Below are 12,918 nucleotides of genomic sequence, written 5' to 3'. Positions count from 1 at the left end.
GTAACTGTTCCTCCATTTTTCTCTGTCAGGTGTCCATCTGTGCTCAGGTAGCCCAGGGTATGGAACACCTATCCAATCATCGCTTTGTCCACAAGGACCTGGCTGCCCGCAACTGCCTGATCAGTGCCCAGCGCCAGGTCAAGGTGTCCGCCCTCAGTCTCAGCAAGGACGTCTACAACAGGTATAGACAGTGGGAAGGATCTGAATGACTAATAGAGATTTGTGGTGGCCAAGTTTAGATACTTCTTCTGTCATCTAATTTTTTAAAGCATTTTGCTAGAGAAATGAATGTTTTGCTGCCTCCTTGTGGCCAAGCAGCCTAAATACACTCACATCTGGTAAAGTCCAGAGTAAGACATCTCTGAGCCTTTGTTGGGGGGGTGAAATACATAGGAGTGCTACCAGTGTGACATCATTGGGCAATACAAAGCATGAATAAATTCAAACAACATGCTGAAATTACACCCCCTTGTAGCGAAGGGCGAGAGCAGTCACCCCATCTGGCCTCGAACCCAGGTCTACGGGGTACCAAACATGCGACTTTGACCGCGACACCAAAGAGCCAGGCTCGTTGGTATGGCAGTCAGAGCGCATACTCAACCGTAGTGACGGCACTCCGTCACAGTGCCCTCCCCTTTGGGAAGCGTGCCCATGCGCTTCACACACCAAGGCGTCCCTCACGCATTCCCTTGCCGTACTTCTCCCATCCCAGGGTGCCCCACTCACCAGTGCTTCACCCATCTCTGGGGTCCCTCAAACCGTGCTTCACCCTTCTCTGGGGTCTCTCACACCGGGGTCAACCGGGGTCCATATGGCTCACACACTGGGCACGCCGCTGATGGCCTCGTGGCAAGCCATCCCACTCTAACACCATTTGTAGCGAAGGGCGAGTCGCATGGTTGGTACCCCGTAGACTCGGGTTCGAGGCCGGGTGGGGTGACTTCTCTTGCCCTTCGCTATACCCCCTCATCCTTAAAGTCATCATTGCCATCTTACTATCTTGATAACTAACAATACATGTAAGATTAATACATTTGGAATTTGGATTCACTATAAAAGTTGAACCTTGGCTGCCATGTAAGTTGATTTAAGGTCATAAAGCTGGCAAACAGCATAACTAAGAACTTTATAAGTCATACTCCATACATTGAGTTTGTACTATCAGATATTAACCTGTGATAGGCACTCTGAAGTATCAATGCTTTATGTTACCTAACTGCTACCAAGAGTTTCTCTACCTCAAAGCTTGTCCTTACCTCACTCTATGCCCCTAAGCACCAAGCCTCCAAGACTGATTGGTGAATTTTCAAGGGGGAGTCAGTTTACAGGAATGCTCATCTTCCTATCTGTCCGTCTGTCTGTCCGTAGTGAGTACTATCACTACCGCCAATCCTGGATCCCGCTGCGGTGGCTGCCCGCCGAGTCGGTCTTCGAGGATGACTTCTCCACCAAGACGGATGTGTGGTCCTTTGGGGTGCTGATGTGGGAGGTGTTCAGCCAGGGAGAACTGCCCTATACCAAACTCAGTGACGACGAGGTCCTGGAAGGTAAGAGGTCCCCATCAGCTCAAACAGGGCAGTGCAATTCCCAGCATAAAGTTGTAGCATACATGTATTGTCTATGGCATTCTGCGGTTGGGTATATATAAGAAGCTGTGCTCAAGCCCTTGCTGAGTACTTACAATGGATGGGTGATGTCTCCTGATGTCTGTTATCTAGCGTATTGGGAACAAATCATTGAGTCTGATAATGCTCTTAGCCAAGACATGATAGTCGGTCTGGTAGAGGCTGACATTTTTGACAGTTGCTTTTTCCTCACTTGGCTGAGAGTTGGGCTGAGGTAAAAGTCAGACAGATTATATGCCTCAATGTTTTTAAAGGGATTTGAAATGAGAATTTTTTTTTTTAAAACCACTTCAACCAGCAGCAATCAGCAGCAGACCCAGTCTAATGACTTCCATATGCTGGAACACAAAAATTGCAGTATGTGGCAGGAACACAGACAGCATTCTGTAGAACATTCAAACACGCAAATCTCACCTAAGCCCTGCAGTATCCTCAGATACTGAGGATATACGTTTACAAATAAGTGCACAATGACCCGATTACAGAGTTTAGGATTATTTGGCCCTATGTGTTCTTACATGGCTTTAAGACTCACAGAGTTTAGAGCCAGCTGGCCCAGTAAGTTACAAGAAAGCCCTTGGTGCTCAAGTATCTCTCCTTTGCTCTGAGTGGAAGGGATTGGAAGATGAGGAAGTCAAGGAAGCTGACCCTATAAAGGTCCCTGACTGTCCCTCCACCTCCAGTTCTGCCTTTGCTTTTCCTCAAACCCATCCCTTTCATAACGCCTCTACTAATTGTGTGACTGTGTTTGTACTAAATGTCCCCCATTTCTCCTGTAGGTCTACAGGCGGGAAAGATGAAGCTGCCAGCACCTGAGGGCTGCCCCTCCAAGGTGTACAAGCTGATGGGGCGCTGCTGGGCGCCCAGCCTGAAAGAACGCCCCTCCTTCAGCGAGATGGTCAATGCTCTGGGGGATGTACCCACTGACAGCAAAGTCTGAGAGTCTCCTAAACTCCCCCCTGCCCCACCCCCCACCCTTCCACCATTGGTTGAACTTGTGTCTGTGGGCATCCCCCATGCTCTCACTCACAGACTAAGAATTAAAGAGTTCTAAGTCTTATGACATTTCATGGGGGTAAGAACACAGAGGAGACTCTTACAAATGTGGAGACTCTTTTTTTTGGCTTTTTTTGTGAATACTCAGCAGACTGGAGGATGGATAACTGGGCCCACTTTGTTTGTTAATGCTGATCATCAATCAAGCAGCGGCACATGCCAGTTTGTGCCCTTGCAGCACAGGACCCTGGGAACTACCTCTGCAGGTTATAGTGTGGGACCTCACCCTGCCACCCGCTGCCAAGAGAGCAGCAATCCAGCAGAGCCAGCAGCAGAGCATCCCTGCACCGACCATGAGAGGGCGCTGTTACTGCTGAACTGTAATCCTTTCTAATTCTGTCTCCATCTTGGAGTTTGTATCTTATGTAGTAGGCGTGCTTGTAGGAGAGCAGGATTCCAAATCAATAGCAGTTCTCGCCAGTGTTTATTTCAGTGTGAAAGCAAGAGCAAGGACGACAACGGTTCAAGCAGGAAAGGAAAAGGCTTATGTGAAAGCTGGATTCTTTTTTTCTGTGGAGGCCACAGGCTCTTGTTCATTCGTTCAGTACGGCCAATTTATGGAAATTGTGGTAGATCCACTCATCAGATTTATTGTTTGTTTAAAGTATGGTCAAATGTAGGTCAGAGGAAAAAAAAAACTGAAAAAACAACACAAATTGCATTGTGTGTTTGTGTTTGGCAGACGGCATTGTCCATTTTTATCCAACTCTTATTTTTGGTACTGCATCACTGTTTGCAGAGGAGGATACAAGAGCCTTCCTGTTATGAAAATGCATTATTAGTCAAGATAAACGTATATTCACAATACTATCAATAAAGCATCTGTTTAGAATGGCACTGTCAGTCACCACTCTTCGTCTTGAGCTAGCCCAGTCAGAGTGAGCAGAGCTTCATCCAGTGATCTGTATATAATGTAGAAACCGTGCACTAACCAGTTTCATTTTGTATCCTACAAGGATTTGCAGGAACTTCTCTTTATTATGAAGGTCCTGTTTTTAGGCTTTATTTTTCAGAACGGTACAGTTTTTGTTGTACAGTTGTACAAGTAGTAGACATTTAGTAACACGTCAACCATCATAATAGCCAGAATATATATTAAAGAAATGGGACAGGACAGGAAACTGGTATGACACTAAACTACACTAAAGACTCAAGTGCCTGGTAAATGAAGGATTTTTTTGCAGATTTTGCAATATCTTAGGAAAAGCAAATGCCTTGTTTTAATGTTTTTTTTTTATTTTAATATTTTTTATACATGTATTGTTTTTATTGGTTTTAAATGTGCAAAAATACATACTTAGCAGTTCTATTTTATCTGAATGCTAGGCACCTACACCTAGACCTTTTTAAATCTGCTTTTGCAAATGGAAACAGGAGCCATGACCTATACATGCTGCTCTCAATAAAGTTTCACATTTTTTGAATGCTGATTGGTGCTGTGTCTAACAGTTGGTCCTCACTTTGATTCCTGGGTACTGCTCTGGCGCTCCTTTGGAAGGTAACTCACTCCGAGTGTCCTACTGCAGAAACATGATGGGTAAAAAGGTGATCCAAGCAGGCTGCCATCAATAAAAACATCTGATCAAAAAACTAAAAAGTATGTATGCTTTGGATACAGCTGAGTTTGAATTTGCTCTCCTGTGTGAGTGAAGAAAATTCCTAAGTAGCAGGCCTACTATAAAAGAGCCCATTTTTATTTTCTGACTTGTTTTGGTGCTAAAGGTTTCTCATCTACCAAATGTAAGGCCATAATGTATTGAGAGGTGAAGCTTTTTTATTATTGTTGATTACTGTCCTTTTTCAATCTGTTTTGATGCTCTGTTATTCGAACTTTCAGGAGCAGGTCTCATAATACAAAGGATGGGGGTTCTATTCCCGACGTTTAGTTCTGTTGTATTGGACAAGTTATTAAACATGATTTGCATCATTATACATACCTAGAAGTGAAATGTAAACTGTGTAATTTGCTTTGGGTAAGACTGTCATCTAAGCAAATGGTAAAACTGCGTGCTGTTGGAATTGTGAATTCTTAAGGTGGCCTACACTTTTTATATTGTTTTGGTGTCATTGTGCATAAGCTTTTCTGTTTCAGTAAGATTTTGAAACAACGAAATCTTTATTTAGGAGGCTTTTTTTTCTAGATTTCTAGTTAGATTTGTAACTTTCTAGCAAAGTTATCTACAAAACACCTCATCTTGAAAAACAGGTTAAAGAGTTTATAATCGTGTACGCATGAACGAGACCATAACAATACATGCAAGGCAAAACGTTAAGCGGGATGCTCTTTCGTATGAGCCGACTATTTGGAAAACTTGCGAAAGACGTGACTGACCGCAGTGTTTTTGAACTGTACTGCCACTGAGCTCACAGAACTACTCTATCGCACATCAGGGGGTGAGTCAGTAGCGTATCCATGGTATGTTAAATTTCATGAGCGACACTGTGATGTTTTCAGTTACCATACCCACTTAGCAAGTTAGCCTAGCTAGCGACCTCCATAGCTACAGTACGTTTCTAAAGCAGACCCACAATATTACACAAACATACCGGTATTCTACCTAGTTAGCGACGACCTTAAATGGCAAACTTCTGAATGTCTACCTTGTAACTTACCCACTATTTAGTCTACTACTAGCTTTCTAGCTAGGTTGTGTGTTTTGGGGGCTAGCTAACGCGCAAGCATGCTAAGGTGGTTCAAACCTCTTTTTCCCGGACATGGCTTCGTTTTGGGACCTAAAACATGCGTCTCTAAACGAGAACATGTCCGGGGAAAAGAGGACGTATGGTCCCCCGAGAAGTTCAATCTAAAAAATGACTCATACTTTATTATTATACATTCGAACGACCAATTTCAAATGTATATGAATTACAACAGCATTCGGTAAATATAAAAACTCTTCTCAGACAGGAGCTAAAGCTATCCACTAAAAATCTGCAGTTTAGACGATTGGCAAACATCGTCTGCGTCCTTTCAATTGATTCTTCGTTGCTACGCCCGTTACCAAGACGCGCTAAACTGAAAAGACGCAGGTTCTATAGTCATTATTGCATTTTAACCCATGAGTTACCTCACAGTACATAACAGAAGAACAGAACTTAAAAGGCACATAGCACAGATGAAGCCAGTATACTTGATGTTTACAACAGAGAAACAATGTCTTCTAGAGCGGTCTGGAGCTTCAATAAGCGAATTACAGAGCATGATGACAAGGCTGGTGTTCAGCAGCTACGTAACTGTAAAGGCCAGGGATCCTTCAGGGGTCACCCCTGTAGGGAAAATTGGAGGAAGCAGAAGTACCAAAAAAGACGCCGCAGGAGCTGGTTCAAGATTACGATCCCTCACGGGAAGAAGTATGACAAGAAATGGCTTCTGAACGCTCTGCAAGATGAGTGCTCCCTGTCCTTTACTCCGGTGAAATATCACACACAGGGCTACAGTGTGCACTTCTTCATCGATGATGCCGCCATTGCCAGTGCCCTGAGCAAAGCTTCACGCAAGATCACAGGTCCAAAGGGCTATAAGCTGACCGTGCGGATGAAACCGTGCTCAGCTCCCTCCTTCATTCACACAGAACTGACACCAGAGGAACTGGAGCGTCTCAAACAATGTATGTCCAAGCGCTTCGACGGCTCAGAGCAAGCACTTGACCTGAAGAGCATTGGGACAGACCCAGACCTAATGTGCCAGAACATTGAGATGCTCCTGAACAGGAAGAGCTGCATGCAGGCCGTAATTAAGATCATTGAGGAGCATATTCCCACCCTGACGAGCATAAACCTGAGCACCAACCAACTGTGCCACCTGGATGGCGTGGAAGAGCTGCTCAGTAAGGTGCCCAGTCTGAAGGCGCTCAATCTTTCCCGTAATGGGCTGAAGACAGAGCAAGAGCTGGACAAGCTGCAAGGTTTCAAGTTAGTGGAACTATGGCTGGATGGAAACCCCCTGTGCGCCCATTTCAAGGACCAGGCCACCTACATCAGCGCTATACGACAGCGGTTCCCTCAGTTACTTAGACTGGATGGATGTGATCTCCCCCAGCTCGAAGGGTTTGATGTAGAAGGTTCCACTACCCTGCCCTTTCATTGCGGAGAAATCAAGAAGCTTGTCATGCGTTTCTTACAAGACTATTACGGTGTTTACGATTCAGATAACAGACAGCCCCTGTTGGATGCCTATCATGAAAGGTCCTCCTTCTCCTTCAGAGCTCATTTCCCTGGACAGAACCCCTCCACATGCGGACTGGGGGACTATCACAGAGACAGCTGCAATCTCCATAAGCTCAAAGAACCCACTGCACAATTCCACCTGTTAAAGCGCACGCGCTTGAGTGTGGTGGCCCTCCTTAACGAACTGCCCAAGACCCTGCATGACACTGCCTCCTTTAACATCCATGTCAACAGCTACAGCAATACGTCACTGTCATTCACTGTAAGCGGGGTGTTCAGAGAGGTGGACAGCAGATCTGCAGACTGCTTCAAAGCGTTCTCTCGGCTCTTCGTGGCCGTGCCAGCCAGGAATGGCGGTCTGTGTATAGTGAATGACGAGTTGTGTGTGAAGAACGCCACAGAGGAGAAGATTCGGGGAGCCTTCAGGACCATGGCCCCACCCCACTCCAGCGGCCCTGTGTGCACTGTCTCTGCATTCCAGCAGGAAATGCTGTCGGCCTTCTCACTCCAGTCTGGCATGAACCTGGAGTGGTCAAAGAAGTGTCTGGAGGACAACAAGTGGGATTTCAACAGAGCCGCTCACATCTTCACCAATCTGAAGGCCATGGGGAAGATCCCACACATTGCTTTCAAAAACTGAATATAGAACAGCACTGTGTTTGTTGTAGATTAAATGACTGCACCTTTGTTGTAATTATTTTTGTTACTTCAGCAGTGACTATACTTTCAATACAGTTGAATTGGTGTGATCTGTTTTTCTTGCTTTGCTTTGCTTTTTTGCTTTATATTTTTCCTGTTTTTATATTGAGCTCATAGTTTATCCAAGAATACCAAATTAAATAGACTTCACTATACTAAATACAATACACTAAAGATTCACTTACAGTCCAGAGCTTTATCAAGAACTCTTCATATTACAGTAATTCTCTTTTAATAACAAAAAAAACATATTTAACCTGACAATTAGTGTCCTATTGGAAATTTCTGTTGAATGTAGTCTTGTTTGTAGTTCATTTTTCAAACTGATAAAGTGCAAAAAAAGTTGTGGCCATGTAAGAAAAAGTATAAAAATAAACTGTCATGAAAGTGAAATGAATTCAACTTGAATAAAACTGTTGTATTTACCTGAATCTTATGTACGAGAGTACAGTTGAGTTGGGTTTCATAAACATTCAGGCAACTGGTGAGAGTGTCAGGACTGATTCTATTTCAAACATTAACAGGAACGACATTATCCAGCTTCAGTGTATTTAAATGTCAGAAGGTATATTTGAACTTCGCAATGGTAAATTTCCAACACATTATTTTTATTTGTTTCAGAATTACCACCACTGTGAACTCTGTTGTAGAATTAGCAGTCACATTACATGCTTTTCACTACCACTTGCATCTACGATGCTGAAACAAGGTGGGTCATTGGCATTGTGCTTTATACCTATAATTTAAATCAATTGTAGGGGACCCAAATGTGACTAAGGTGGTGTAAACTGTTATAAATATTAGTGTGTTTTTAAAGTGTATATACCAGCATGCTGAAAGAAACATACAGCAGAGTGCTTGGAACAAAATTACAGATAATGTGTTTCTGTAAAACGGAAAGTATTAAAGACACTGAAAAGGCTGTAAACATAATGTCAATAATGTCTTAAAACTTGTCTCCAGCAGGGTAATATGAGGAATTACATAGGTTCTCTACATTGGCAGCTAGATTCCAGCGTTTGTGAGAAGTATGACCCATAAGATTGTGCTTTTCATGGTTTTTACATGTGTTTTACTTGTGAGCATCTTTTTAAATTAGTATCCCATTTAGCACAAAGGTATAGAAGTGACTGCCGTCTAGTGGCAGTTGGGGGAACAACAGGCTTGATCTCTGCTCTACTTCCCTGGATTTTCTGATCTGCTGTAGCCTGGCCTCTCATTTTCAGTGTTATCACAATCCTGGCAGAGCGCCCTGGTTGTGCCTGTATGAAGGATAGTTAATTTGTCATTCAACTCTAGCTATAAAGATAGATATTGCAAACCCCAGGATGTATTTGACATAAACCGGTCCTTTTTTCCACCATTTACCTATCCTTCATTGAAGACTCACCCTTCCGCTGTGCAGCTGCGTCTGTTAAACAGTCTCACTCAGCCTCTCCCACACATTGTGATTGAATTTTCATTGACTCGCTGAGAGTAATTGTGTTGACTTTTACCTACGGTGCAGACGTGCTGGCCGTGGGATCGGCTGCTTGCTTCCCTGGCGAGACACGATCCCTAAATAAACCGTTCTGCTCTGTGGGTCTCAGCGTGTGAGCAGGGTACCCCATGAGCAGACCGTGTAGGGTCAGCTGCTGAGCCGTGTACTCCCACCCAGGTCCTATCAGAATCTACATCTGTGGCCCAGCACTTCAGCCCCGTTCAGAGGGCAGAGCACAGTTAGGCTGTTGCAGCACCCTGCCTGCCCTGCACCTCCATTCCAGTTACCCGTCCACCCAGGGTTGGGAACAGGTCTGTTCTGACTGGAAAGCATTTTGACTGACAGTTTTCTCAGTTCACACTTTGTTTACACTAATATTGCTCTTTGGCCCAGCGTGTGCAATGTAAGGGTGAAGGTGAAGTATGTTTTTATATGTGGCTTTAACTGACACCAAAGTGAAAAAGTTGTGCTTCACTTTCATCACTCATTGTACTTTCAGATTGATTTAAATTCCTATTATATATTCCATATGATGCAATTTGGTCATTTTTGCATTTACTTGTCCTTTTTAGAGAAATAAGTACATGTACACTAAGTAGCCCAATGGTGGCAATATTATTGACCTTCAGTTTGATCACTGCATTTTCAATTGGGAAAATTGTCAGATTATATCAAACCAGTGTAATAAATCATCTTACACTGTGTTTTTCTGACAAGTATTATCCCCATTTAGTGTCTAGCCCATGTGTAAATGTGAACTTAATTACTGGTTAAATAAAGGTCCACTCCCCTACAGCACATGCAAGGTCTACTTGTACTACATGCTGAGGTGAATGTTTAACTAACAGAGGGCTGCTTCAATATATATGCATCTATCCTTCTTGCCTTTAGGGAAGAAGTCTCAGTCAGAGGTGTTTTCCATTTTAGTAAAAAATGACAGAAGTCATTCAATGTTACATACAGCACAAAGTTAAAAAGCTAGCTACCAAAGTTGCCCATATGCCTGTTTTGTCCCAGTCTTAAATTAATGTATTTTGACATACATTCTTCAGGAACATGATACTAAGAAAAGAAGAAGAAGAAAAAAAAACTATTCAGAATCATTGGAATTGCTTTTAATATGGACTGTTTTGTCAAATGTTATTACATTTTAGCGATGAGCATTAGCTGCTCCCCCAATCACCAGCCTTCATTTGCCCTTTCCTTAAAGCAAATAAACGTGCATATGAAAGCTTTTCATGTTTCCTTAGTCTAAACTTCCTTCTGTTGGTCATAATGGCCGTTGTATCATTTCAGAAAAGTGTGTCTTGACACAGATCTGCCGCTTCTGAGACGATGCTTCGGTGTCACGTGCTTCCCATATGCTAGTATCCAAGGCATTGGATTACCACATACAACGAATGTTGCATGCAAGGTTACAGATATTTTATATGTATTTATTTATTTAGTGGACGCAAGGAAATGGATTAGCAATGTACGCAGGGCGCACGCCACACACTGTTCCTTTTAAAACCTTAATATCCAGCGTCAACTGTATTTCAAGGGTACAAGTTTAACCATACGCGCACCACCTACGACTAGACCCAGCGACGATATGGTTACTGCTGGCGCTACACCCAGACAGGGAGAGTCTAGCTCGCTCTATGTAGGTAGCTAAATTATTAAATATGATCTTGTTCGCTGGTCTTGGTAGATGCAATAATTGTTACTTAAACTAGTGCGCTAGCTAGCTAATATAGATAAAAAAATCTACCTCACTTTGTTAACTCGATAACGACAGCTACTTCTGTCATCTTAGGATCCGATAACTGTTGCTCTAATCACTCTTTCTGCCTGCACAGATTCTTATTCACGCAATGCGTCGAGCACCCCAACTACCGTTAACGCGGTAACAGCAAAAGGCATCACTTTCCCTCAATCGCAAACATCAGTAGTCTTACGCAAACTTGCGAAGACGAACAACCAGAACCGTCTCCTGCAATGAAAGCGTGCAGGCAGATTGTTGTCCGTGTTGATGTATTGGAGTGTCAATTTAATTTCAAATCAAATTCCAGTTCATTCATGGAACTCGCTGGGTACGTTGCTAAGCCCGTTACTCGGACGCGCTAGTGAATCGACGTCACACTTCCATAATATCAGTACATTGATACCTCACAACACTTTGGAATTCCATCAGAACCTGACAGTCAAATTTATAATGTGTTGGTTTATGCATCATACACAGCAGAAATAATGGCATCTTCTAGAGCAGTCTGGAAAAATAACAAGCGTGGGCATGATGACAATGACGGAGGTCACCAACAATGCAAATGGAAGCCGCAAGCGTTGCTCAGGCAGCAAACGCACAGAGAGAAGTGGATCAAGCAGCAATACCATAGAGGGCGAGGAGGAGGGCGCAGGAGGTGGTTCAAGATTACGATTCCCCATGGGAAGAAGTATGACAAGAAATGGCTGCTGAGCGCCCTGCAAGATGAGTGCTCCCGGTCCTTCACTCCGGTGAAATATCACACACAGGGCCACACTGTGCACTTCTTCATCGATGATGCCGCCATTGCAAATGCCCTGAGCAAAGCTTCACGCAAGATCACAGGTCCAAAGGGCTATAAGCTGACCGTGCGGATGAAACCGTGCTCAGCTCCCTCCTTCATTCACACAGAACTGACACCAGAGGAACTGGAGCGTCTCAAACAATGTATGTCCAAGCGCTTCGACGGCTCAGAGCAAGCACTTGACCTGAAGAGCATTGGGACAGACCCAGACCTAATGTGCCAGAACATTGAGATGCTCCTGAACAGGAAGAGCTGCATGCAGGCCGTAATTAAGATCATTGAGGAGCATATTCCCACCCTGACGAGCATAAACCTGAGCAGCAACCAACTGTGCCACCTGGATGGCGTGGAAGAGCTGCTCAGTAAGGTGCCCAGTCTGAAGGCGCTCAATCTCTCCCGCAATGGGCTGAAGACAGAGCAAGAGCTGGACAAGCTGCAAGGTTTCAAGTTAGTGGAACTGTGGCTGGATGGAAACCCCCTGTGCGCCCATTTCAAGGACCAGGCCACCTACATCAGCGCTGTACGACAGCGGTTCCCTCAGTTACTCAGACTGGATGGATGTGATCTCCCCCAGCTCGAAGGGTTTGATGTAGAAGGTTCCACTACCCTGCCCTTTCATTGCGGAGAAATCAAGAAGCTTGTCATGCGTTTCTTACAAGACTATTACGGTGTTTACGATTCAGATAACAGACAGCCCCTGTTGGATGCCTATCATGAAAGGTCCTCCTTCTCCTTCAGAGCTCATTTCCCTGGACAGAACCCCTCCACATGCGGACTGGGGGACTATCACAGAGACAGCTTCAATCTCCATAAGCTCAAAGAACCCACTGCACAATTCCACCTGTTAAAGCGCACGCGCTTGAGTGTGGTGGCCCTCCTTAACGAACTGCCCAAGACCCTGCATGACACTGCCTCCTTTAACATCCATGTCAACAGCTACAGCAATACGTCACTGTCATTCACTGTAAGCGGGGTGTTCAGAGAGGTGGACAGCAGATCTGCAGACTGCTTCAAAGCGTTCTCTCGGCTCTTCGTGGCCGTGCCAGCCAGGAGTGGCGGTCTGTGTATAGTGAATGACGAGCTGTGTGTGAAGAACGCCACAGAGGAGAAGATTCGGGGAGCCTTCAGGGCCATGGCCCCACCCCACTCCAGCGGCCCTGTGTGCACTGTCTCTGCATTCCAGCAGGAAATGCTGTCGGCCTTCTCACTCCAGTCCGGCATGAACCTGGAGTGGTCAAAGAAGTGTCTGGAGGACAACAAGTGGGATTTCAACAGAGCCGCTCACATCTTCACCAATCTGAAGGCCATGGGGAAGATCCCACACATTGCTTTCAGAAAGTGA

At 44.5% G+C, this 12,918-nt stretch overlaps 3 protein-coding genes across 3 annotated transcripts in view; all 3 read left to right on the top strand.

Annotated features, from left to right (window-relative positions):
* LOC118779164 (inactive tyrosine-protein kinase 7-like) overlaps positions 1–3,324 on the top strand; it is a 91,064-nt gene extending 87,740 nt beyond the window's left edge. Inside the window, exons 18-20 of the mRNA XM_036531119.1 lie at positions 30–181; positions 1,369–1,547; positions 2,405–3,324. Coding sequence (XP_036387012.1) covers positions 30–181; positions 1,369–1,547; positions 2,405–2,565 — 492 coding nt within the window. The 3' untranslated portion in view covers positions 2,566–3,324. The remainder of the gene's footprint in view (positions 1–29; positions 182–1,368; positions 1,548–2,404) is intronic.
* A 2,511-nt stretch (positions 3,325–5,835) lies between these two features.
* Positions 5,836–7,488, top strand: LOC118794727 (nuclear RNA export factor 1-like). The gene has a single exon (XM_036553024.1). The coding sequence runs from the start codon at positions 5,836–5,838 to the stop codon at positions 7,486–7,488; it is 1,653 nt and encodes a 550-aa protein (XP_036408917.1).
* Positions 7,489–11,259: 3,771 nt separating this feature from the next.
* Positions 11,260–12,918, top strand: LOC118794628 (nuclear RNA export factor 1-like). The gene has a single exon (XM_036552914.1). It carries the CDS (start codon positions 11,260–11,262, stop codon positions 12,916–12,918), a length of 1,659 nt encoding a protein of 552 aa, XP_036408807.1.

Source organism: Megalops cyprinoides, chromosome 1 (assembly GCF_013368585.1).
Source record: "Megalops cyprinoides isolate fMegCyp1 chromosome 1, fMegCyp1.pri, whole genome shotgun sequence".
NCBI classification, from domain to species: Eukaryota; Metazoa; Chordata; class Actinopteri; order Elopiformes; family Megalopidae; genus Megalops; species Megalops cyprinoides.
This window is presented reverse-complemented; position numbering and strand designations above follow the sequence as displayed.